Source organism: Hypanus sabinus, chromosome 7 (assembly GCF_030144855.1).
Source record: "Hypanus sabinus isolate sHypSab1 chromosome 7, sHypSab1.hap1, whole genome shotgun sequence".
NCBI classification, from domain to species: domain Eukaryota; kingdom Metazoa; phylum Chordata; class Chondrichthyes; order Myliobatiformes; family Dasyatidae; genus Hypanus; species Hypanus sabinus.
Window position 1 is genome coordinate 143,605,905 of NC_082712.1, and position 23,966 is coordinate 143,629,870.

At 46.0% G+C, this 23,966-nt stretch overlaps 1 protein-coding gene across 1 annotated transcript in view; it reads right to left on the reverse strand.

The window, feature by feature from the left end:
- The window catches only part of scube2 (signal peptide, CUB domain, EGF-like 2), a 116,293-nt gene that overhangs the window by 87,217 nt on the left and 5,110 nt on the right, over positions 1-23,966 (reverse strand). The window contains exon 4 of the mRNA XM_059975849.1: positions 7,735-7,869. Within this exon, the coding sequence (XP_059831832.1) occupies positions 7,735-7,869 (135 nt within the window). The remainder of the gene's footprint in view (positions 1-7,734; positions 7,870-23,966) is intronic.

Sequence of the window (23,966 nt, forward strand, 5' to 3'; positions counted from 1 at the left end):
CTTTGAAATTCATCAGTCAACCAGGTGTTATGTTTGCAGCCCCCTCCTTTGTGAGAATCGCAAGAGCACTAGTTGAGGGAGGGGGGGTCAGTAGACCCAGGAAATGAGAGAGAGATGTGCCGAATGCCTCGTTCCCCCCAGCGTTGCAAAATGACGCTGTCTCCTGGAGACATTGTCTCCTGGAGACCACGGTTGTGGATTGGGGACTATGCTACGTGCAAGCCCTCGGGCAAAGTGGGCTGGTTGAGAGAGAGATTGCATCATCCCAACCTGATTGACATCTGAGACCCCGTGAGGAAGTATAAAAGAGGGTCTGGGGGAACAACCCCTTTAGACGCACCAGAAGAAACGCTAACGATCCCGTAGTAGCGGGAAGCCATTGGAAGGAAGCCACGTGCATTCGGTTCCCCTTTTGCTTGGGAGCCGGTGGCCGGTACCACAGAACCGATGTTCTTGAACTAACAACGGGGAACCAACTTTCCCGATTCAACAGATTTGCTTCATAAAAGACCCAGGCAAGTTTCTTTTCTCACAAATCTCTCTCTCTCTCCAACGTGAAAACCCAGCGGTCCCCAAAGGCTGAAGCCTGCAGGAACTGAGTGACTTTTATATTTCCATCGGACAATATATTATCCCCTAGACAAAAGATCGAGCTGTTTCTTATTGATGGTTATTATTAGACCCGCGCTTTTAGGTTGAGTAGTGACGACGTATATTATCTGAGTGTTTGTATTAATCTTACTTTTGTGCCTCTTTATAAATAAAGACTTTAAAAAATAGTACCAGACTTCAACGGACCTCTCTATCTTTGCTGGTAAGTGATCCAGTTATGGGATTTCGTAACACAGGTAAGTAGAGCTATGGCAGTTGGAATTTAATCCTCATTAGCATATGTTGATAAACTTTAAGAGGACTAATAAGGAAAAAACATACATGATGAATGTGTTGATGAAGAGCCTTGACCCGAAACTATTTATTCCTTTCTGTAGATGCTGCCTGACCTGCTGCATTTTGGATATGTGTTACTCTGAATTCCTAACATCTACAGAATCTCTTGTGTTGATACACAATGTATGTTTGGGTTTTCGGAATACTGGGCAACAGAAAGTGCACAAGTGCAGAGATCCCTGGGAGGAGGAGGACTGGTCAGTGAGGTGTTGAAGGAGGCAATCGGGATACTTGGTTACCTCTTACTTGTATATAAGAGAAGGGAACTTTATAAAGCCTCTGTTTAATCAGCAGCTGGAGTGTGCATGTAGTCTTGAATATAGGAATGATTGCAGAGAAGATTCACCAGGATATTGCATAGGATGTAACATTTTCAGAGATTGAGGAGGAGGCTGAGGTGGGAACCTGGATGAAGTATACAAAATAATGAGGGATGTAGACAGGGTAAATAGTAAGAATAGGCCTTAAAATTTAAGGTAAATGTTAAGAGGTTCAGAAAGAACCTGAGGAAGTTTTTTTTATCACCCGGGGATAGTTCAAAACTGGACCACACTGCCTGAGCAGGTGGTGAAGGCCGAGACACAACATTTAAGATTAACCTAGAACAGTCCTAAATCAGTAGAGCTAGAAATCTACAAAACAAGTCCTGGTAAATGGGATTAGTACAGGCGGGCATTTGATAGATCAGCAGATGAGAATCAGAAGTGGAAATGCTATCTGATTTTTCTCTCCATTCACCTTGAAACCAATTGCAACCCACTAATGCTGAACATAGGCTGAACCCAGCATGCTTCACATCTCTGTACTTCAACGCCACATCAGAAGCTGCATTTAGCAACTTGGGATTTTACTGAAAACTTCCAATACTTTTTGATCAAATGAAACGTTGTATCTTTTATTTACTTTCTGTCAAACTATTTTTCAGTCAATTGATATTGTTTACTTCCTGAATTAACCCTCAACTTACAGGTAAATATTTATACACCAATCTTGCTCTTACGTCCATATTATTCATATTTAGGTTACATGGCAGACAACTGCTAAGTCCAATAGAAATAAGTCTGTTGAAAACCTGTGCCAACCAAATGGTAGGCATGTTCAAGGATATCTTCAATCCCTCTCTCTACTCCAGCTGAAGGTTCCCACCAGCTACAAAAGGGCGACAATCATACCAGGGTTCAAAAAGAGCAGGATGAGCTGCCTGAATGACTATGCACAGTCACTCTCACAACTATTGAGATAAAGTTCTTTGAGAGGTTGGTCATGGCTAGAATTATCTCCTGCCTAAGCAGGGACCTGGACCTCCAGCAATTTGCCTATGGCCACAATAGGTCTAGAATGGATGCAATCTCACTGACTCTCCATTCAGCCTTGGTCAACCTGGACAACAACAATACCTACTTTTATTTATTGATTACTGCCTAGCATTCAACACAATGACCCACTCAGTACTAATCAATAAGCTTCAAAACCTGGGCCACTGTACTTCTCTCTGCAAATAACATCTCGTCTTCACTGATAATCAACACAAGCACATGTCAAGTGTGCGTGCTTAGCCTGCCGCTCGACCCTCTCTACTCTCATAACTGTGTGGCTAGGCACAGTGCAAATGCCATCTTTAAATTCACAATGACACAAGTATTGTTGGCAGAATCTCAGATGGTGACGAGGAAACCTCTAGAAACGAGATGGCTCAGCTGGTGAAGTGGTGTTACAACAACCCTGCACTCAAGGTCAGAAAGACCAGGAAATTGATTGTGGACTCAGTAAGGAGAAGGCAAGGGAACACACACCAGTCCTCATCAAGGGATCAGCAGAGGAAAGGATGTGAGATTTCAAGTTCCTGAGTTTTGACATCGCAGAGGATTTATCCTGGGCCTGACATATCAATGCAATCATGAAGGAAAAGCAGTGGCTACACTTCGTTAGGAATTTGAGGAGATTTGGTATGTCACCAAAAACTCTTTACCAAATTTCTACAGATTTACAGTGGAGAGCATTCTAATCGATCGTATCACCATCTGGTATGGAGAGGTCACTGCACAGGATCAGAAAAAGAGGCAAAGAGTTGTAACAGCTCCATCATGAGCGCTACCTCCCCACCATGAAGGAAATCTTCAAAACACAATGCCTCAAAAAGGTGGCGTCCATCATTAAGGATCTCCACCACCCAGGACATCTCCTCTTCTCATGACCACCATCAAAGAGGAGGTACAGGAGCCTGAAGACATACAGTCAGTGTTTTAGGAACAGCTTCTTACCCCCGCCATAAGACTTCAAAGTTCAAAGTAAAATTTATTATCAGGGTACATACATGTCACCATATACAATAATGAGATTCTTTTTCCTGTGGGCATATTTAGCAAATCTACAGAACAATAACTGTATACAGAATCAATGAACAACAAACTGCAAATGCAAATATAAATAAATAGCAAAAAATAGCGAGAGAATGAAATAACAAGATAAAAATCCTTAAAGTGGAAAAGGTCAGTATCTTTAAATTCCAAGATCTGTTCAGGACCAGCATGTAAATGCCATCACAAAAAAAGCAAGACAACGCCTCTACTCTCTTAGAAGTTTGGACAGGTTCAGCATGTCACGAAACATTGACAAACTACTATAGATGTATGGTAGAGAGTCTCCTAACTGGTTGCATCATGATTTGGTGTGGAAATGTTAATGCCCAAAAATGGAAAACTGAGGTGGTGATCATCTCTAAGTTACAGGAGTGTGGTGAACTACATATACCTGTCTGGACACGCCCCCTGCTGACTGCTCCTGTGGCTCCTCCCACTGACTCCTGTATAAAGGCGATTGGAGGCACTGCTCCTCCCTCAGTCTCCAGGATGTTGTGTGGTGGTCTCTTGCTACTAATCGTGGTCTCCTGCAGCTAATAAAAGCCTATCACTTGCCTCCCGTCTCCGAGAGTTATTGATGGTGCATCAAGGAGGCAGGTGGCTGGGTGACTGTCAGGAGAGGGAAAGGGAATGGCCAGCCAGTACAGAGTACCCCTGTGGCCATTCCACTTTGGATATGGTTGGGGGTGGGGGTTGCGACCTAACTGGGGAAGCCACACTGTGATCAGGTCTGGCACTGTGGCTCAGAAAGGAAGAGGGAAGAAGAGGACTGCAGTAGTGATAGGGGCTTGCATAGTTAGAGGAGTAGACACAAGATTCTGTGGATGCAATAGAGACTCTCGGAGTCCTGCCGAAGGGTTTCGGCCCGAAACATTGACTGTACTCTTTTCCATAGATGCTGCCTGGCTGCTGAGTTCCTCCAGCATTTTGTGTGTGTTGCTCGGATTTCCGGCATCTGTTCTCTTGTTTGTGATGGTATGTTGCCTCCCAGGTACTGCGTTTAAGGAGATCTTAGATCAGGTCCGCAGCATTCTAAAGAGGGAGAGTGAGCAGCCAGGAAGTTTTGGTACATGTTGGCAACAATGGCTTAAGTAGGAAAAGGGAGGAGGTTCTGAAGAGAGAACTTAGAGAGCCAGATGGAAAACTGAAGAGCAAGTCTTCTAAGATAGTAACCTCTGGGTTGCTGCCTGTGCCATGCCCCAGTGAGTGTAAGAAAAGGTCGATTTGGCAGATGAATGCGTGGCTGAGGAACTGGTGCAGGGGGCAAAGTTTCAGATATGATCTGCACAAAAGGGACGGGTTACACCTGAACCCTGAGGGGGACCAATATCCTTGCAGGCAAGTTTACTAGATCTGTTGGGGAAGGTTTGAACTAATTTGGCAGGGGGATGGGAAACTGAATTATGCAATTAAAGATGGGGCAGTTGGTACACACGCAGAAGCAGTGTGTAGTGAGACTGTGAGGAAGGGTAGGCAGATGATAGGCTAAAATTGCATTCAGTGGAATAAGACGCAGCATAATGGGGACAAAATCAAAAAAAGTGACAAATACAGGACTGAAGGTGTTATATTTGAATGCAAGAACTACATGAAGGCTGTTCAGCCCCTGTTCTACTGACTTTACACTTACGACTGCTCCAATGCCATATTCAAGTTTGCTGACTCTCATAGGCCGAATCAAAGGTGGTGATGAGTTAGCACCTAGCAGGGAGATTGGAAATCCAGTTGAGTGGTACCATAACAACAACCTCTTACTCAATGTTAGGAAGAGCAAGAGTTGATTATTGATTTCAATAGAGGAAAACCAGTGGTCTACAAGCCAGTTCTCATCAGAGGATCAGAGGTGGAGAGGGTCAGCAACTTTAAATTCCTTGGCGTTATTATTTTTGGAAGAACTGTCCTGGGCACAGCACGTAAGTGCAATTATGAAGAAAGCATATCTGTGTTTCTACTTCCTTAGGAGTTTGCAGAGATCTGGAATGTCATCTAAAACTTTGACAAACATCTATAGATGTATAGTGGAGAGTATATCACAGCCTGGTATGGAAACACCAATGTCCTAGAATGGAAAATCCTACAGAAAGTAGTGGATACAGTCCAGTCCATCACAGGTAAAGTCTTCCCCACCACTGAACACATCTAAACGAAACACTGTCACAGGAAAGCAGCATCCATCATTAGGGATCCTCACCACAAAGGACATGATCTCTTCTTGTTGCTGCCATCAGGAAGAAGGTAGAGGAGCCTGGGGATTCACATCACTAGGTTCATTTACAGTTACTATCCCACAACCATCAGGTTATTGAACCAAAGGGGATAACCTCACTTGCCCAATCATTGAAAAGTTTCCCACAACCAATGAACTCACTTTCCAGGACACTCATCTCATTTTCTCCATATTTATTGCTTATTTATTTATTATTATTGTTTCTTTATTTTTGAATTTGCATATTTTTTTGTCTTCTGTTGAATGCCCAAGTTGGTGAGGTCTTTCAGTGTTTCTGTTATGGTTATTATTCTATAGATTTATTGAGTATCCCCACAAGAAAATGAATCTCAGGATTGTATATGGAGACAGATATGTACTTTGATAATAAATTTACTTCAAACTTTGAAGTATACAAAATAAGGTAGATGATCTTGTAGCACTGTTAGAGATTGGCAAGTATGACATTGCGAGCATCACTGAGTTGTGGCTGAAGGAAGATTATAGCTTAGAGCTTAATATCCAAGAATACACGTTGTATCAGAAGGACAAACAGGTAGGCAAATGAAGTGGCGCGAAATCAAATCCTTAGAAAGAGGTGACATACGATCGGAAGATGTAGAATCGTTATGGGTAGAGTTAAAAAGCTGCAAGGGTAAAAAGACATAGGAGTTATGTACAGACATTTAAACAGTAGCCAGAACATTGGGTACAAATAATGTAGGGAGAGAGAAAATGCACGTCAAAAGGGTAATGTTACAATAGTCACAGGGGATTTCAATACGCAAGTTGATTGGGAAAATCAGGCTAGTGCTGATTTTGGAGCTCAAGAGTGAGAATCTGTAGAATGCCTATGAGATGGGTTTTTTTAGAGCACCTTGTTGGTTGAGCCCACTGGGGGGATCAGCAACTCTGGATTGGCTGTTGTGTAATGAACCAGATTTCATTAGGGATCTTAAGGCAAAGGAACTCTTAGGAGTCAGTGATCATAATATGACAGAATTCACCCAGCAATTTGAGAGGGAGAAGCATGAGGCATGAGAAAGGAGCTGGCCGAAGTTGAATGGAAGGGGACACTAGCAGGGATGACGGCAGAGCACCAATGGCTGGAGTGTCTGGGAGCAATTCAGAAGACACAGGATAGATACATCCCAAAGAAGTGGTAGTATTCTAAAGGCAGGATGGCAAAACTGTGGCTGACAAGAGAAGTTAAAGCCAGCATAAAAGTAAAATAGAGGGCATATAATAGAGCAAAAATTAGTGGGAAGTTGGTTAATTGGGAAGCTTTTAAAAACCAACAGAAGGCAACTAAAAAAGCTGCGAGGAGCAAAAAGATGAAATATGAAGGTATGCTAGCCAATAATATCAAAGAGGATACCAGAATTTTTTTTCAGATATATAAAGAGTAAAAGAGAGCTGAGAGTGGATATCAGACTGCTGGAAAATTATGCTGAAGAGGTAATAATGGGGGATATGGAAACATCAGATGAACAGAATAAGTATTTTGCATCTGTCTTCACTGTAGAAGACACCAGTAGTATGCCAGATGTTCAAGAATGCCATGATCAAATGGCAGAGCAGATTTGATGAGGCAAATGGCCCAATTCTGTTCCAATGTCTTATTGTCTTATGGAAAGGACTACAGAAAGTGGTGGATACAGCCCAGTCTGTCACAGGCAAGCCCATCCCCACTACTGAATACACTTACACGGAGCACTGCCTCAAGAAAGCAGCATCCATCATTAAAGACCTTCACCATCCAGGCCATGCTCTCTTCTCACTACTATCATCGGGAGGAAGTACACAGCCTAAGGTCCTATACAACCAGCATGGTCAAATTCACCACATCTATGATCAGATTCTACCCTTTTCCATAGATGCTGCCTGGCCTGCTGAGTTCCTCCAGCATTTTGTGTGTATTACTTTCATTTCCAGCATCCACAGATTTTCTCTTGTTTAACATAATTTGTAAAAATATATACAATGTCTCGAGAGAACCAGCCAGGCAAAGGAACTTTCTATTACCCTCTACGTTAATCAGAATTCCTATCAACTTTGTGATAAATTCAGGAAAATCAAGTTCTGCACAATAATCAATTATAAGATTTTTAAAAATGAATATTGCTACAAAACTTAACAAGGAAATAATTTGTATAACAGAAAGAGAAATCAGGAAGATTAACTGTACACAATGCACAAGTGGGAACATAGCAAACATACCTTCCGAACGGTGAATACAAGTATGCTGGTTGTCACTCAGAAAGAATCCTTCTTTACACTGACATTCGTAACTACCCACTGTATTTAGACAAGTGTGTTGGCAGCCACTATTGTTAAAACTGCACTCATCAACATCTACAAGGAGACAAAATAAGTTATGTTATTAATTTGTAATTGATTAATAATTCAGAGGATGCAGTAAACATAGCATTCAATTAGGATTCTTGTTGAATTGGAAAATGCAGAAAATAGTGACATTTTCTCTTCAGAGCTAACAACATACGTTATTCTACAATATAAGAAAACAAGGAAGTAGGAGTTGCAGTAGGCCACATGGTTCCTCGGGCTAGTCTGCCATTTAATACCACCATGGTAGGTCCATTCAGTAACTTATCTCCATATGTGATACAGGCCAATGAGAAAGAAACTCATAACCACAATCATTTCTAGAGTTTGGATTTGTATCATAAATAAAGAACAGAGTGTCAATGATCACACATCCTACCACAGAAATAGACCAGATTTGATGGTATATAATATTATGCACTCTCTTTAGAAAAACTTCATCATTTGAAATCTCCAAAACCAAGGGAAAATCTGAGAGCAACTAGTGAAAACTGAACAGTAAAGAGCTAATCACTTCCACAGTTATCATCAGACTCCTCAATGTTTTTTGTCTAGTAGTTGGATGCTTGGACTTAGTGTCACTTTGACCACATGACATTTATAACTTTGAATCATAGTCTGCTCTATCCCAGTTCCCTGACACCTGTTGTTTCAGAGATAAACCTGTTTGGTCACAAGAGGCATTCATGGAGACACAAAATGTATCCTTATGTAAACAGTTAAAATAAATTTTTGCATTATTTATCTAATTTGTTTTGATCCTTTTGTATTGGAACAATAGTAGCTGTGCTCTAGGAATAAGATGTCAAGGTCAGCTCTGAAGAATATGAAAATTACATGAGCCAAAAAGAGCCAGCTGAATAGAAGCAGTTGTTTGAACTTGGACTTTCAAAGAAGTGAATGACACTGGCCTATAAAGGTCTGCTGAATGAATCTGCCCCTCATGTATCCACCAAGCCCTGCTACTTCATGTGCCTTCTGTTTTCAGAGGGTCTGTTCTACAACATCAACAAGCTTCTTGGAGTAGGTGATGCACCTGCCACCTGTCCTTTATAAAATGGCACCAAGTAGGTCTTTCTAAGTAGTTTTAATCCTGTACAAATAGTTTCAGGGGTTCAATAATTTGGTTTTCTATACTTGTTTTAAATGGTATAGTTCAGACAGCCATTTAAAACTAAGGTAACAACAGGAAAGACATTTCGATTTGGATAGGGAAAAAGCTAAAGTGCTTGAAACTGTTTACAGATAGATCCTTATCGGATGTTACATATGTGTTCTACATAAGATGGTCCTGTAGCGGTGTGCTACACGCAGCGCTAAAATAACAACACGGAATCGGTAAACTGCAATTAAAGATGATTTTATTCGAACTTCACAGCCTTGCTTTAAAGCCTCTCTCATCCCGCCCTCCCCGGGCGCGGATGCTCCAAGAGACACGTACTCACAAACCCCCGCAGGCTTTTTCCCTTTGTTGTGGACCTGGCCTTTGTGCCTGCACGCTGGCTATTTGTGAGCCGGTTCGAGTGCGCTAGGAAGTGGGTCACCACATAACCCCCACCCCAGAACCGGCGATACACCCCCAAATGTCCACAGTCTGGGCTGGTCCCTGTTTGGGAGGTCGGCCTCTGCACCGCGGTGCTGGAAACTCGACCGGTTGCGCCAGGTCCACATGGGCTGGTTTGAGTCAGTCCACCGTGAAAACCTCCTCTCCCCCCACAATGTCCAGCACGAATGTGGACCCATTGTTCCGGAGCACCGTAAACAGCCCCTCGTAGGGCCGTTGCAGCGGTGGCCGATGCCCGCACCTTTGTACAAACACAAACTTACAGTTCTGCAGGTCTTGGGGTATGCAGGTCGGGTTCTGCCCATGCTGTGAAGTGGGTATGTGGGCCAGGTCACCGAGCCTCTCGCGTAGTCTGCCCAGGACTGCTGCGGGTTCTTCCTCTTGCCCCCTTGGGGCTGGTATGAACTCCCCGGGGATGACCAGGGGTGCGCCGTACACCAACTCAGCCAACGAGGTGTGCAGATCGTCTTTGGGCGCCGTGCGGATGCCGAGTAGGACCCAGGGAAGCTCGTCCGCCCAGTTAGCTCCTCTCAGACGGGCCATGAGAGCCGACTTTAGGTGACGGTGGAAACGCTCCACTAGCCTGTTCAACTGTGGGTGGTAGGCAGTTGTGTGGTGCAGCTGAGTCCCCAAAAGGTTGGCCATAGCTGACCACAGGCTGGAGGTGAACTGGGCGCCTCTGTCGGAGGTAATGTGGGCCGGGACACCAAAGCAGGACACCCAGGTGGTGATCAGTGCCCGGGCGCAAGATTCGGAGGTGGTGTCGGTGAGCGGGATCGCCTCTGGCCATCTTGTGAACCGGGTCCACGATAGTCACGAGGTGCCGCACTCCTCGCGACACTGGCAGGGGGCCCACGATATCCACATGAATGTGGTCAAAACGCTGGTGGGTGGGGTGGAACTGCTGCGGCAGAGTTTTGGTGTGCCGCTGCACCTTGGCCATCTGGCAGTGCATGCACGTTCTGGCCCATTCACTGACCTGCTTGTGGAATCCGTGCCAAACAAATCTGCTGGAGACCATCCGGACGGTTGTCCGGATGGAGGGATGCGCCAAGTTATGAATGGAGTCGAAAACGCGGCGCCGCCATGCTGTCGGGACGACGGGACGGGGCTGGCCGGTGGTGACATCACAGAGTAGGGTCCTCTCACCTGGGCCCACGGGGAGGTCCTGGAGCTGCAAACCGGAGACTGCGGTTCTGTAACTCCGGATCTCCTCGTCTGCCTGCTGTGCCTCTGCCAGCACCTCAAAGTCTACCCCTTGGGAAAGGGCATGAATGTTAGGGCGAGAGACCGCATCCGCCACGACATTGTTCTTACCTGAGACGTGCCGGACATCCGTCATGTATTCAGAGATGTAGAACAGATGGCGCTGCTGGCGGGACGACCAGGGATCGGACACCTTTGTGAACGTAAAAGTGAGCGGTTTGTGGTCCGTGAGCGCGGTGAAAAGGCTACCTTCTAAGAAGTACCTGAAATGCCGGATTGCCAGGTAGAGCGCCAACAGTTCCCGGTCGAAAGCACTGTATTTGAGCTCGGGTGGCCGCAGGTGTTTACTGAAAAACGCCAGGGGTTGCCAGCGACCCATGGTGAGCTGCTCCAGTACCCCACCGACTGCCATGTTAGATGCGTCCACTGCGAGGGCGGTAGGGACGTCCATTCTGGGGTGCACTAGCATCACGGCGTTCGCCAAGGCTTCCTTCGTTTGAATGAAAGCGGCGGCGGACTCCTCGTCCCAGGTAATGTCCTTGACCTTACCCGACATCAAGGCAAACAGGGGGCGCATGATTCAGGCAGCTGAAGGGAGGAAGCGGTGGTAGAAATTGACCATACCTACGAATTCCTAAAGGCCTTTGATCGTGGTGGGTCGGGGGAAGTGGCGGACTGCATCTACCTTAGCGGGCAGAGGGGTAGCCCCGTCTTTAGTAATCCTGTGACCCAGGAAGTCAATGGTGTCGAGCCCGAACTGGCTTTTGGCTGGGTTGATTGTTAGACCATATTCACTCAGCCAGGCATAGAGTTGACGGAGGTGGGACAGATGCTCCTGACGACTGCAGCTGGAAATGAGGATGTCGTCCAAATAGATGAATGCGAAGTCCAGGTCGCGTCCCACCACGTCCATTAACCGCTGGAACGTCTGTGCGGCATTCTTCAGGCCGAACGGCATGTGGAGGAACTCAAAAAGGCCGAATGGGGTGATGAGAGCTGTTTTGGGGACGTCGTCAGGATGCATCGGGATTTGATGGTATCTTCGGACAAGGTCTACCTTGGAGAAGATCCGTGCGCCGTGCAGGTTTGCTGCAAAGTCCTGAATGTGCGGCACAGGGTAGTGGTCCGGTGTGGTAGCCTCGTTCAGCCTGCGGTAGTCGCCGCACGGTCTCCAGCCTCCCGTCGCTTTGGGCACCATGTGCAGGGGGGAGGCCCATGGGCTGTCGGACCGCCGGATGATCCCCAATTCCTCCATCCTCTGGAACTCCTCCTTCACCAGTCGGAGCTTGTCCGGGGGAAGCCGCCGAGCGCGGGCATGGAGGGGTGGTCCCTGGGTCGGGATGTGGTGCTGTACGACGTGACGGGGCATGGCTGCCGTGAACTGCGGTGCCAGAACCGATGGGAAATCAGCCAGGACTCTGGTGAAGTCGTTGTCGGACAGCGTAATGGAGTCGAGGTGAGGGGCTGGCAACTGGGCTGCACCCAGGGAGAACGTCTGAAAGGTCTCGGCGTGGACCAGTCTCTTCCTTGGCAGGTCGACCAGTAGGCTGTGAGCCCGCAAAAAATCCGCACCCAGAAGCGGTTGGGCTACGGCAGCCAGTGTGAAGTCCCACGTGAACCGGCTGCAGCCGAACTGTAGCCGCACCGTACGGGTGCCGTAGGTCCTTACTGTGCTGCTGTTCGTGGCCCTCAGGGTGGGACCCGGTGCCCTGTTGCGGGTGTCGTAACTCATCAGAGGTAAGACACTGATCTCGGCACCGGTGTCGACCAAAATACGGCGTCCCGACCGCCGGTCCCACACATACAGGAGGCTATCCCGATGGCCAGCCGCCGTAGCCATCAGCGGCGGCTGGCCCTGGCGTTTCCCAGGAACTTGCAGGGCGGGCTACAGTGGCGGGCTTCTGCGCCCCACCGCTGGTGGTAGAAGCACCATTGTTCATTGGGCTCCTCACCCCTGCCTCTGGGGTTAGCGGGCTCTGCGGCCGGGCCTGGACTGGTTTGCTGCTGGGAGCGTGGCCTGGTGATCTGTGCGATAGACACCCCACTCACCTTTTTGGCGTTCCACAGCAAGTCCGCCCGGGCTGCCACCTTCCGGGGGTCACTGAAATCCGCGTCGGACAGCAGCAGGCGTATGTCCTCGGGCAGGAATGCCTGCTCAACCATGAGGCAGGGTGTGTGTCCTTCGGCCAGAGACAACATCTCATTCATTAAAGCCGATGGAGGTCTGTCTCCCAAGCCATCCAGGTGCAGTAAACGGGCAGCCCGCTCGCGCCGTGAGAGTCCGAAAGTCCTGAGGAGCAGGGCTTTGAATTCCGTGTACTTGCCGTCTGCCGGGGGCGACTGTACGAACACCGCGACCTGGGCCGCTGTGTCCTGGTCGAGGGAGCTCACCATGTAGTAGTAACGTGTGTCCTCCAAGGTTATCTGCCGAACGTGGAATTGGGCTTCTGCTTGCTGGAACCATAGGTGAGGTCGCAGCGTCCAGAAGCTTGGCAGTTTCAACGAAACCGCATGAACAGATGCGATGTCGGTCATCTCCGGCCCAAAAATTGTTTGGACAGTCTGGGTCACCAATGGTAGCGGTGTGCTACACGCAGCGCTAAAATAACGACACGGAGTGGGTAAACTGCAATTAAAGATGATTTTATTCGAACTTCACAGCCTTGCTTTAAAGCCTCCCTCATCCCTCCCTCCCTGGGAGCGGATGCTGTAAGGGACACGTACTCACAAACCCCCGCAGGCTTGCGGACCTGGCCTTTGTGCCTGCGCGCTGGCTATTTGTGAGCCAGTACGAGTGCGCTAGGAAGTGGGTCGCCACAGTCCAATCAAAAGTATCATGAACCACAGGGTTGCTGAGAAGTCTCAACCAGCAGTCAGCTCTGTTGTTGGAGCACAGCTAAGGGTCAACACTGCCAAAATATAGAAACAAATACATGATTCCATTTCTCAGGCCACTTTGTGAATCAGTGTTCATCGCCATCTCAGGGAACAAATATTATAATGAGGTGGGGAGAGGGAACTAATATCTTGGCCAGTTGGGAGTGATAAATGACACCAACACTTCAGAAATTTAGCAGTTTACAAATGTAATGAATGGAAGCCCTTTCTAACAGAACTACCTGGGCAAAGAAAGACATTTCCGACAGGTGAAGTCAAGAGTATGACAAAATCAATAAATTGCCAAAAGCCCCTGTGGATCTGCAGCATTAATGTGAGCTGGGATTATCTTCCCTCCCACAGTGAGTCCTGGGCCCTATGGCAGCAGCAGCAGCTGAGTCCTCTGGAGCCTCATAAATGAAGTGCAGACTTCTCAAATGCATTGCAGGAAGAGTTACAGTCTCTTCACTCACTTATAGGAAATATCTGGTTCTCCCCTTGCTGCCTGATTAATCTGGTTTGCTTGGCACAGGAAAGCTCTAAATTTCTCTTCCTTTAGAACATGTACTGTGTTAAGTTAGGTTCCTGCTGTGTAGCTTTCAGATTCCAACAACCACACTGAAAGAGATTTCTTTCCAAATTTAGAAGTTTCTCAAATATGTTAGAGGAAGTTATTTTGAAAATAGAACAAATCACAATATATGGCATATCTTCAATTAAAGAAAACAATATTCTTTAAGTTAAAAACTTTGTACTCTCTAATGGGACCATACTGGGCCTGAACACCTCCCTCTGCAACTGGATCCTAGACTTCTTGACTGGGAGACCTCAGTCAGTCCGGATTGGGAGCAGAATCTCCATCTCCCGGGGCCACCCAGGGTTGAATGCTTAGTCCACTGCTGTTCACTCTGCTGACCCATGACTGTGCTGCAACACACAGCTCGAACCACATCATCAAGTTCACCGATGACACGACTATGGTGAGTCTCATCAGCATGAACGACGAGTCAGCATACAGAGAGGAGGTGCAGCAGCTAACGGACTGGTGCAGAGCCAACAATCTGTCTCCGAATGTGAACAAAACAAAAGAGATGGTTGTTGACTTCAGGAGGGCACAGAGCGACCACTCCCCACTGAACTTTGATGGCTCCTCGGTAGAGATCATTAAGAGCACCAAATTTCTTGGTGTTCACCTGACGGAGAATCTCACCTGGTCCCTCAACACCAGCTCCATAGCAAAGAAAGTCCAGCAGCATCTCTACTTTTTGCGAAGGCTGAGGAAAGTCCATCTCCCACCCCCCCATCCTCATCACATTCTACAGGGGTTGTATTGAGAGCGTCCTGAGCAGCTGCATCACTGCCTGGTACAGAAATTGCACCATCTCGGATTGCAAGACCCTGCAGCGGATAGTGAGGTCAGCTGAGATCATCAGGGTCTCTCTTCCCGCCATCACGGACATTTACAGTATACGCTGCATCCCTAAAGCAAACAGCATCGTGAAGGACCCCATGCACCCCTCATACAATCTCTTCTCCTTCCTGCTGTCTGGGAAAAGGCTCCGGAGCATTCGGGCTCTCACGACCAGACTATGTAATAGTTTGTTCCCCCAAGCTATCAGACTCCTCAATACCCAAAGCCTGGGACTGACACCTTGCCCTATTGTCCTGTTTATTATTTATTGTAATGCCTGCACTGTTTTGTGCACTTTATGCAGTCCTGGGTAGGTCTGTAGTCTAGTGTAGTTGTTTTGTGGGGTTTTTTTTAACGTAGTTCAGTCTAGTTTTTGTAATGTGTCATGTAAACCATGGTCCTGAAAAACGTCTCATTTTTACTATGTACTGTACCAGCAGTTATGGTCGAAATTACAATAAAAGTGACTTGACTTGATTTGACATATGAACATATTTACAAAGGTGTGCAAGAATCAAATTTGGGGCAAATAATCTCATCCTATCTTCTGTCAGTGATTCCTCAGAGATTATTTGTTCTATGAGACCTGCACTTTTCCTGTGGGTGCCTGGGTTCTAATAGATTATGCTAAGCATAGTGTCAGTTCAACTCCTTCAAGTGGAAATCAGAAGAATAACCATTATTCTCAATTACAACTCTGGAAATAAAATTACATTATAAAGATTTTCATTCTCAAGCTATACTCTGTAAACAAATGAATTTGATGGTCTGTATATTGCATACAGTTTTGGTCACCAGTACAGGAAAGATGTAATTATAACTGAATAGGGTCCAGAGGAGATTCACAAGGAAGCCAGGACTGGAAGATTGTAACAATGACGAATCATTGACTTGGCTGAGGTTGTTGTTTTGTTTGCAAGAGGAAAGATTAGAAGGCTTTTTTTGGAATGGAGGAAAACAAAGACAAATAGAAGTAGAATGGGCTACTTCACCCACCATTGGACTCTGGATGATCTTTGACCTCAGCAATACTTCCTTTATGCACTGCAAATCTCTTGATTCTCTTTACATCGAAACAATCACTGACATCTGTCACCAATATAGCAGTGACTAGGGATGCGTAGCTGCCTTGCAGATAGAATTCGCTGCACGCTCAGTGAAGAGGTATTTATTCTTATTTCAACCCTGATTGGTCTACACTTCAGATTTATGAGAAAAACAAAATTTCAACATGTCAGGTTGAAACCCAGCATCAGAAAGGCTGCAAGGGCCAGACCAGAAACAGTGATAATACCTTTCCCTCTACACTGGCTCCATAACCCGCTCAATTCCTCCTGCAGTTTGTTTTTGCTCCAGAGTCCAGAATCTGCAGTATCTTGTATCTCTGTTTACTTTTAAGCTGCAACTCCAGATACACCAACAGGGCAATCAGCATGCCTGCTTCCACTCCACTGAGCCCCGTGAGGGCAAGTTTCCACCAACTCACCTCTCATTCTTCTAACCTCTCTGAGCAGCAACCCATTGTGCCTAATCTCTCCTCACGGGACCACCTTGCCATCCAGGAGACTCAAAGCAGATTTAATGGAGGTGGTGAAAATTACAAGATAAATAACTGGAATGGACTGGTTTCCCTTAGCAGGGGAGTGGGGGGGGGGAGGGTCAAAATCCGGGGCAGATAGATTCAAAGTAATTGGGAAAAGCATTGAAGGATATGAGAAAGGAAATACACCCAGGGGATAGAAGAGGTCTGGAAATCTCCGCCTGACAAAGTGGATAGAATGATCCCTCTCTCCTGTTGGAGGACGGGGCCAGAGCAAGGTTTAATCACTGCTGTTTATAGATTAGGACTCTAATCCAGGTTTATGATGTGTTCCGGTTCTGGTCGCTCCTTTTGTGTTGCTACTTCTGGGCGATTTCTGAATTGCGGAGCCCTGCAGGTAATGAACACTGAGCTGAGCTGAAAACACACCTTTTGATTTTGTGTCTTATATCCTGTGTTTCTGCTCTTTTTGTTGTTGTTGTCATTTGTGTGATTTTTTTTGTACTCCGGGGGAGGGCGGCTTTGATGTTTTTCTTTGAATGGGTTGGTCCTGTGTTTTTGAATTTGAACAGATTTGAACCATACATAGTATTTGGACATATACAGCATTAACTGAAGGGCCACAGACGTACTGCTGGAAGGTGGGATTGGGCTGTAGTGCTCTTTGTTGGCTAGCATGCACATGAAGGGCTGAATGTCTTCTTTCTGTAAACTTTCAATAGCTCCATTATTCATCAACTGTCATTTAATTATGATATAACAAGACGGTTCTCCAATTTTCAATTTAAAAAAGCATTCTGTACAGTTAATTATCAAAACAGATGAAGTGCACAATTCAGCTCTCCCACTCGTTCCTGAACAATACAAGACAAAGCAGAGCCAGAGGCAGCCAAGTGGATGATTAGTTGAGGGAGGTCAGTCAGGCAGATGATGATGGGGGAGGGCAGAGCAGGCAGAAGATTGGCATCAGGATCCTGAAAACATTAGCAGCAAGGGGGTGGATGTGCGGCAGAGAGCAGCAATTGTGGATAGTTTCTCCAGATGCAAAGGAATGCCACGTAGGAGGAAACAGTTGTTCTACACAAACAGAGATGGTGCAAATGATCAGTCTGCTATCCTGGATGACAAAGGACTCTGAAAGTGTGAGGTCAAGCACTCTGGTAAGGGCAACCATAAGGCCTAAATAGTCCAAATGGAAAGAGACTCCAAATGAAAAAGGTCTAGAAAGATCAGAGGGTTTTTGTGCATGAATTACTAAAAGTTAGCAGGCAGGTGCAACCAGTCGTCAAGGTTGGAAATTAGGGTTTAGATGGGATTTGGGGTTTAGAAAAAGGCAAATTTTGATACAATTTTACAAAGTATCAGTGGGGCCACTCCTAGAGACTGCACACACTTTTGGCCACCTTATCTAAGAAAAAGTATAGTAGTATTGAAGACAGTTCAAATTAGATTCACCGGGCTAATTCCTGGAATGAGATTACTTCCTCATGGGGAAACCACAGTCTTTATGGATCAGAAATAACACCTCCTCCTCACTGACAATCAACACTGGCACACCTCAAGGATGCGTGCTTAGCCCACTGCTCTATTCTCACTACACCCGTGACTGGGCAGCTAGGCACAGCCCAAAAGGCATCAATAAATTTGCCAATGACTCAACTTTTGTTGTCAAAATTTCAGATGGTGACAAGACAACGTACAGGAGCAAGATTGATCTGCTGGTTGAGTGGTGTCACAGCAACAACCTTGCACTCAGCATTAGTAAGACCAATGAATTGATTGTGGACTTTAGGAACAGGAAGTCAAGGAACGCGCACCGTCTTCATCGAGGGATTATCAAAGGAATGGGTGAACAGTTTCAAATTCCTGGCCGTCAACACCTCTAAGGATCTACCCTAAGCCCAAAATATTGATGCAATGACAAGAAAGGCACGATAGCAACTATATTTCATTTGGAGTTTGAGGAGAATTGGTATGTCACCAAAGACACTCACAGATTTCTACAAATGTACCATGGAGAGCATTCTAACTGATTGTATCACTGTCTGGTGTGGAGGGGCCACAGAACAGAATTGGAGAAAGCTGCAGAAAGTTGTAAACTCAGCCTGCTCCATTATGATCCTTCCCAACATTCAGGGCATCCGCAAAAGGCGATGTCTCAAAAAGCCGTCATCCACTATTAAGAACCCCCATCACCCAGGACATTCCTTCTTTCCATCAAAGAGGCGGTACAGGAGCCTGAAGACACAAACTCGACATTTCAAAAACAGCTTCTCCCCCTTCACCATCATATTTCTGAATGGACAATGAACCCATGAACACTCCATCACTATTACTTTTCCTTTCTTTCTACAGTACTTAATTATATATTTTATATACGTACTTGTAATTTATAGTTTTTATCATTATGTATTGGAATGTACTGCTGCTACTAAACAACATATGCCAGTGATATTAAAGCTGATTCTGATTCCAATTCTGGTATGAGCAGATCACTCCCTCGCACGGAGTTGAAATGCACCATGTGGTAACCTATATCTCTTCTTCTGGTGCAGATACATACCTCACCCCCTTTACTACAAAAACAACGCTGTGAAGAAGGGTGAAGAGAACTGAGACTTGGAGTTCAACAACAAACACAGTTCTGGGCCTTGCGGTTGGAGCCGACATGGAGAAGCCGAAGTTGCAGCAGCTCATAATACTGCTGTCTACCCAAACTCCTGACTCAGAAAATAGATTCCCCCACCTACCTTACAAGATTAACTCCCTCCTTTGCCTCTTGAGCACCATGCCCACCTATGAGACCTGTACTCCTTGGATTACCCTTGGTTAGCTGAATAAGGCAAGAGCTTTCCATGGGTTACTCAGGACATCTGTGGGCCTTGTAGCAACCCGGAGCACATTGTAGTCAGGACTGCACAGCCAAGCACCTCCCAGTCTCCACCCAGCTACAGAACTCCCCTGCCACTCGTTTCCAACTTATCACTTGCAGCCTATTTAAACCCAGCTCACATCCACACTCCTTGTTCACCCACTGGAACAGCTAGCCTCACCCAGTTGCTCCTAACCTTCAATTACATTGTTCATTGTTGCGATTAGTGTCTGTTCTGTATATCTGTGCAGTTTTATGGCTCCTGGTTTCTTTTGCAAAAAATTTTGCAATTTATTAGTAAAGCATCGTTTACTGCTAAATGATCTCTGCCTCTCTGCTTTTGGGTCAAGCCTCCTCGACAATCCCGGAGAGAATTGACCCAGCAGAGTTTGCTCATCTAAAGGAAGTTGTCTGCTGACACATGTCCACAATCACCAGGAGACCACTGGCCACATGCTCACCTCTCTCAACCAACTAGCTGTCTCACTACAGAAACCCCGCACCAGTCAGCCTCCTCCCAGAGCCCAAGTGCTTCGACAGATCCCCAACCAGATGCTGCAGCTTCCTGTGCCAGTGTCAGAGCTCCCGCCAGCTCTGTCTTCTACGGACCGAGCCAAGATCACCGTCTCTCTCTCTCTCGTATTCAGCTGGGCCACCGTGAACGGGGACAGTAAAACTACCATTTGCAATGAATATGAGGAATTCACTGCTAGGTTTTCGACCTTCCTAGAAGTGGAAGGGAGTAGCAGATCAGATATTTCACCTGCATGAAGGCTGACCCTCACAGCTGACTGCAGCTGCAATGTGGAAGTGCAGCTGGCCCAACACCAACACGGCTTTTGAGAGCTCTTGAAAGACCAGCTGTCTACCCGGGAGATGCCCACCAACCTCGAAAGCTTCACCTCGCTGGTCCTCTGAATTGACAAAGTCTTATGGGCTGCCCCTTCAGATCACCAGTCAGAAATCCAGCCCAGTTCTCAAAACCATTTCAGTCTACAAGACCCCCATCATCAATGCCTCCAGAAACCATGCAGTTTGTGGGGAGGGCTTGTTTAAACCGCCAAGAGCATGAGCATCAGTGGAGAACCAACGTGCGTTTCCTCCGGGGAAAACAGCACCATCAGGTAGAGACGAAGGGCTTTCTATCTGGTAAGTTCCTCCCAGCCTCTCGTTCCAGCTCCATAGCCTGACTCGTTCTCGCTGTCCTCCTCCACAACCTGATGCTCTAAGTACACAGGAGGCGCCAGTGGATTCTGGCACAGTAGTCAACTTTCTGGACTGGATCTCAGAGATGCAGCTTGGGCTCCTTACCAAGCCTATGTCTCACCCTTTCTGCATCACAGCCATTGACAGGGTCTGGGATGGTCAGAGCACGTACATGAGCATCAGAGATCACCACAAATCCATCCAATTCTGCCTACTGACTCACCCTGGCTCTCCACTCTCAACCCTCACCACCTGCTCATCCGGATCACTGCTGAGTTGGAGACCCATCTGCCTGCATCCTCAGCTGACGTCACCCCATAAATCCGTGGAGACGGAAGAAACTCTCAATCTCACCAAACTCCTGCAGGAATACTGTGACTTAGCCATTACCTTTTTTTAAAAAAAGGCATGTCAGCAGCCTGCCACGTCACAAACCACACCTCCCCAAAGTTGTCTGTTCTTCCTCTCCCCTCCTGAGACGCAAGCTAAGAAAGACCACATTGTCGAAGTGTTACAGCACAGCTTCATTCAACCATCCCAGTCCTCAGCTGATGCAGGAATCTTCTTTGTCAAAAAAGATGGGGGTCTTCGGCCTTCCATTGACTACCATGGACTCAACAAAATAGCCACTAAGAACCGCTACCCTCTCCCCTTAATAAGTACCAAATTCGAAGCACTCTGCAGGGCCCAGAACTTCACCAAACCGGATCTAAAGAGCGTGCACCACTTGATCCACATCTGTTAGGGGATAAGTGGAAGACGATGCTCTTAACACCCACTGGACACTATGAAGACCCGATGATACCTTTCAGACTTTCCAACAGTCCAGCCATATCTCAAGCTCTCACCGACGAGATCCTCTGAGACATGCTTCACAGGAATGTGTTCATCTACCGCAATGACATACTCATCCTTTCCAAGGACCCCCAGGGCCGTGGCTGTCACATCCATTCAATGCAAGTTCGACACTCCAATCATTTCCTTCCTGGGTTACTTTCTTTCACCCCATGGCATAACAGTGGACCCAGACAAAGTGCCTGCCATTGTTGAAAGGCCCAGACCTGCTTCCTCAGACAGCTACAGCATTTCTTGGGCTTCTCCACCCTTTCATCAGGAACTACAGCCAAAATGCTGTTCCTCTAACTTCCCTTACCAAATTACCTACTTGATGGATAACCTGTTCTGCTGCTACAGACCTTGCTTTCGAGGAGCTCGAGAGACGCCTTACCAGCGCTCCTATTCCCCGCCATCCAAACCCCCCTGCAATGTTGGTGGTAGCAGTGGACACATCGAACATGGGCAGCAGGGCAATCTTCTCCCAGCAAGCAGTGAACAGGAAGACATGCTCTTGTGCCTTCTTCTTGCACAAGTTCAACTCTACACAACAGCGTTCTGGAGTAGGAGACAGGGAACTACTCGCTATTAAATGTGCCATTAGAGCAATGGAGACATTGGCTGATGGGAAACACCAAGCCCTCCTGTTGTGGACTGGCCACCACTACAACAGACCCACCAACTCACCCCACTTTGAGGTACATTTTATGTATTGCACTGTACTGCTGACCTAAAGCAATGAATTCACAAGCTAAATCAGTGACTCAACTGCTAAATCATTTCCGCTGCTCTACTCTTGGGTCAAGCCTCCTCTATAATTCCTGACAACGGTAGCTTAGGAAAAGGACATCTAAACGCAGAAGAAGGTTGTGGGAGAAGGAAAGGAATTGGGATTAATGTATAGATGCCAATATGATTTTGGTTATTTTCTAATGTGTAATTTTTTGTTATCATGAACAATTCTGAACACATTTGTTCATTCATTGTGTGCCCTGTTCCATGACCGTGATTATGCTTGGCAAATTTTTCTACAGAAGTGGTTTGCCATTGCCTTCTTCTGGTCAGTGTCTTTACAAGATGGGTGACCCCAGCCATCATCAATACTCTTCAGAGATTGCCTGGTTGGCGTCAGTGGTCGCATAACCAGGACTTATTATATTCACTAGTTGCTCAAAAGACAATACACCACTTGCTTCCATGGCTTCACATGACCATGACCGGGGAGCTAAGCAGGTGCTACATCTCGCCCCAGGGAGACCTGCAGGATAGAGGAGGGAAGCAGCGTCCTGCACCTCCTTTGGTAGAAACGTATCTCCACCCTGCCACCCGATCTGAACACATTAGCACTATTCAAACAGGTTTAGTGAAAATTGCATTCTTCATTATTCAAAGATAAGTGACACTTCTGATACACCATTCTATAGCCTTCATCTACGTCAGATGACCATCCTCTGCTGTTTGTGTCAGCACTGTTCAGATACAACTGGAAATATTAATTTTGCTTTTCTCTCTGCGAATGCTGCCTGATATAATGAATATGTCCTGCATTTGCTGCTTTTAATTCAATTTTCCAACATCAGTACTGTTCTATATTTCACAGATCCAGCATTGTTTTGCCCTCTTTCTCTCCCCTTCACCCTTCGTATTTATAACTCTTCCAGTCAGATAAGCCACAACTAACAAACTGTCTTCACTTTCTCTCAGCCAGTACTGCCACCACTTCTTACTTAACGTTTCTAGTTTGTTACTCTTTAATAAAAATACACAATTAATTTGCCTTGGCAAATTGATAGAACTTGGTTTTGAAAGAGATTCCCACAAAAAGGGTCTACATGCTTAACACCTTGATGAATTATGGAAAGACCTTTATGTTATAAAATCAAGTCAGTGCTGATTTATCTCAAAGTGTTCTGTGCATCTCTGATCAGGCAATCCCAAAGTATGGTGGTTATGGAAGAAATGTGATAACTAAACAGTCCAGTCTTCCTGCATTAACTAGACATTGTCAGAGTGAAACCAATTATCCAAACCATCTTAAAAGCAATGTTGGTCAGAAGGTAGGGGTGACAAACTAAAGTAGGAAAGGGGGCAAAAATTGAAATAAACATAAATGTTTGAGTAATATTAAACTTCTAATTAACAGTTTTATTATCGCCCTTCACTTAATCAGATATCAGGCATTTACTTTCTGAATCAAATAGGAAACACATTTCCCGAAACCAGTTTCCTTTTTACTGCCTTGAGATGATGCAGGCATTCTTCTGCATACCAGGCTGACACGTTTCAGAACGTGACAAACAGGCACAGAGCATGGTCATCAGTAATCTGTCACTTCATTCTTAAAGTTGTATCTGTTAGGTCATGAGCCAAATGAGCTACAGAATCTCCTTGCGTGAAATAGCAAGACTTTTCTACCTTACACCAATCCTCGCAACACATTTCATGTCATGAAAGACAGATGATTTCATGAGCAACATTCCCAGTGCACTTGGACTATGTTTCTGCCTAAGAGAACACATGACTAAAAATCACAACTTGACAGAATTCTTTCTTTTAAATGTTTCATTCTTAAAGAGTATAAGTTGACAAACATACT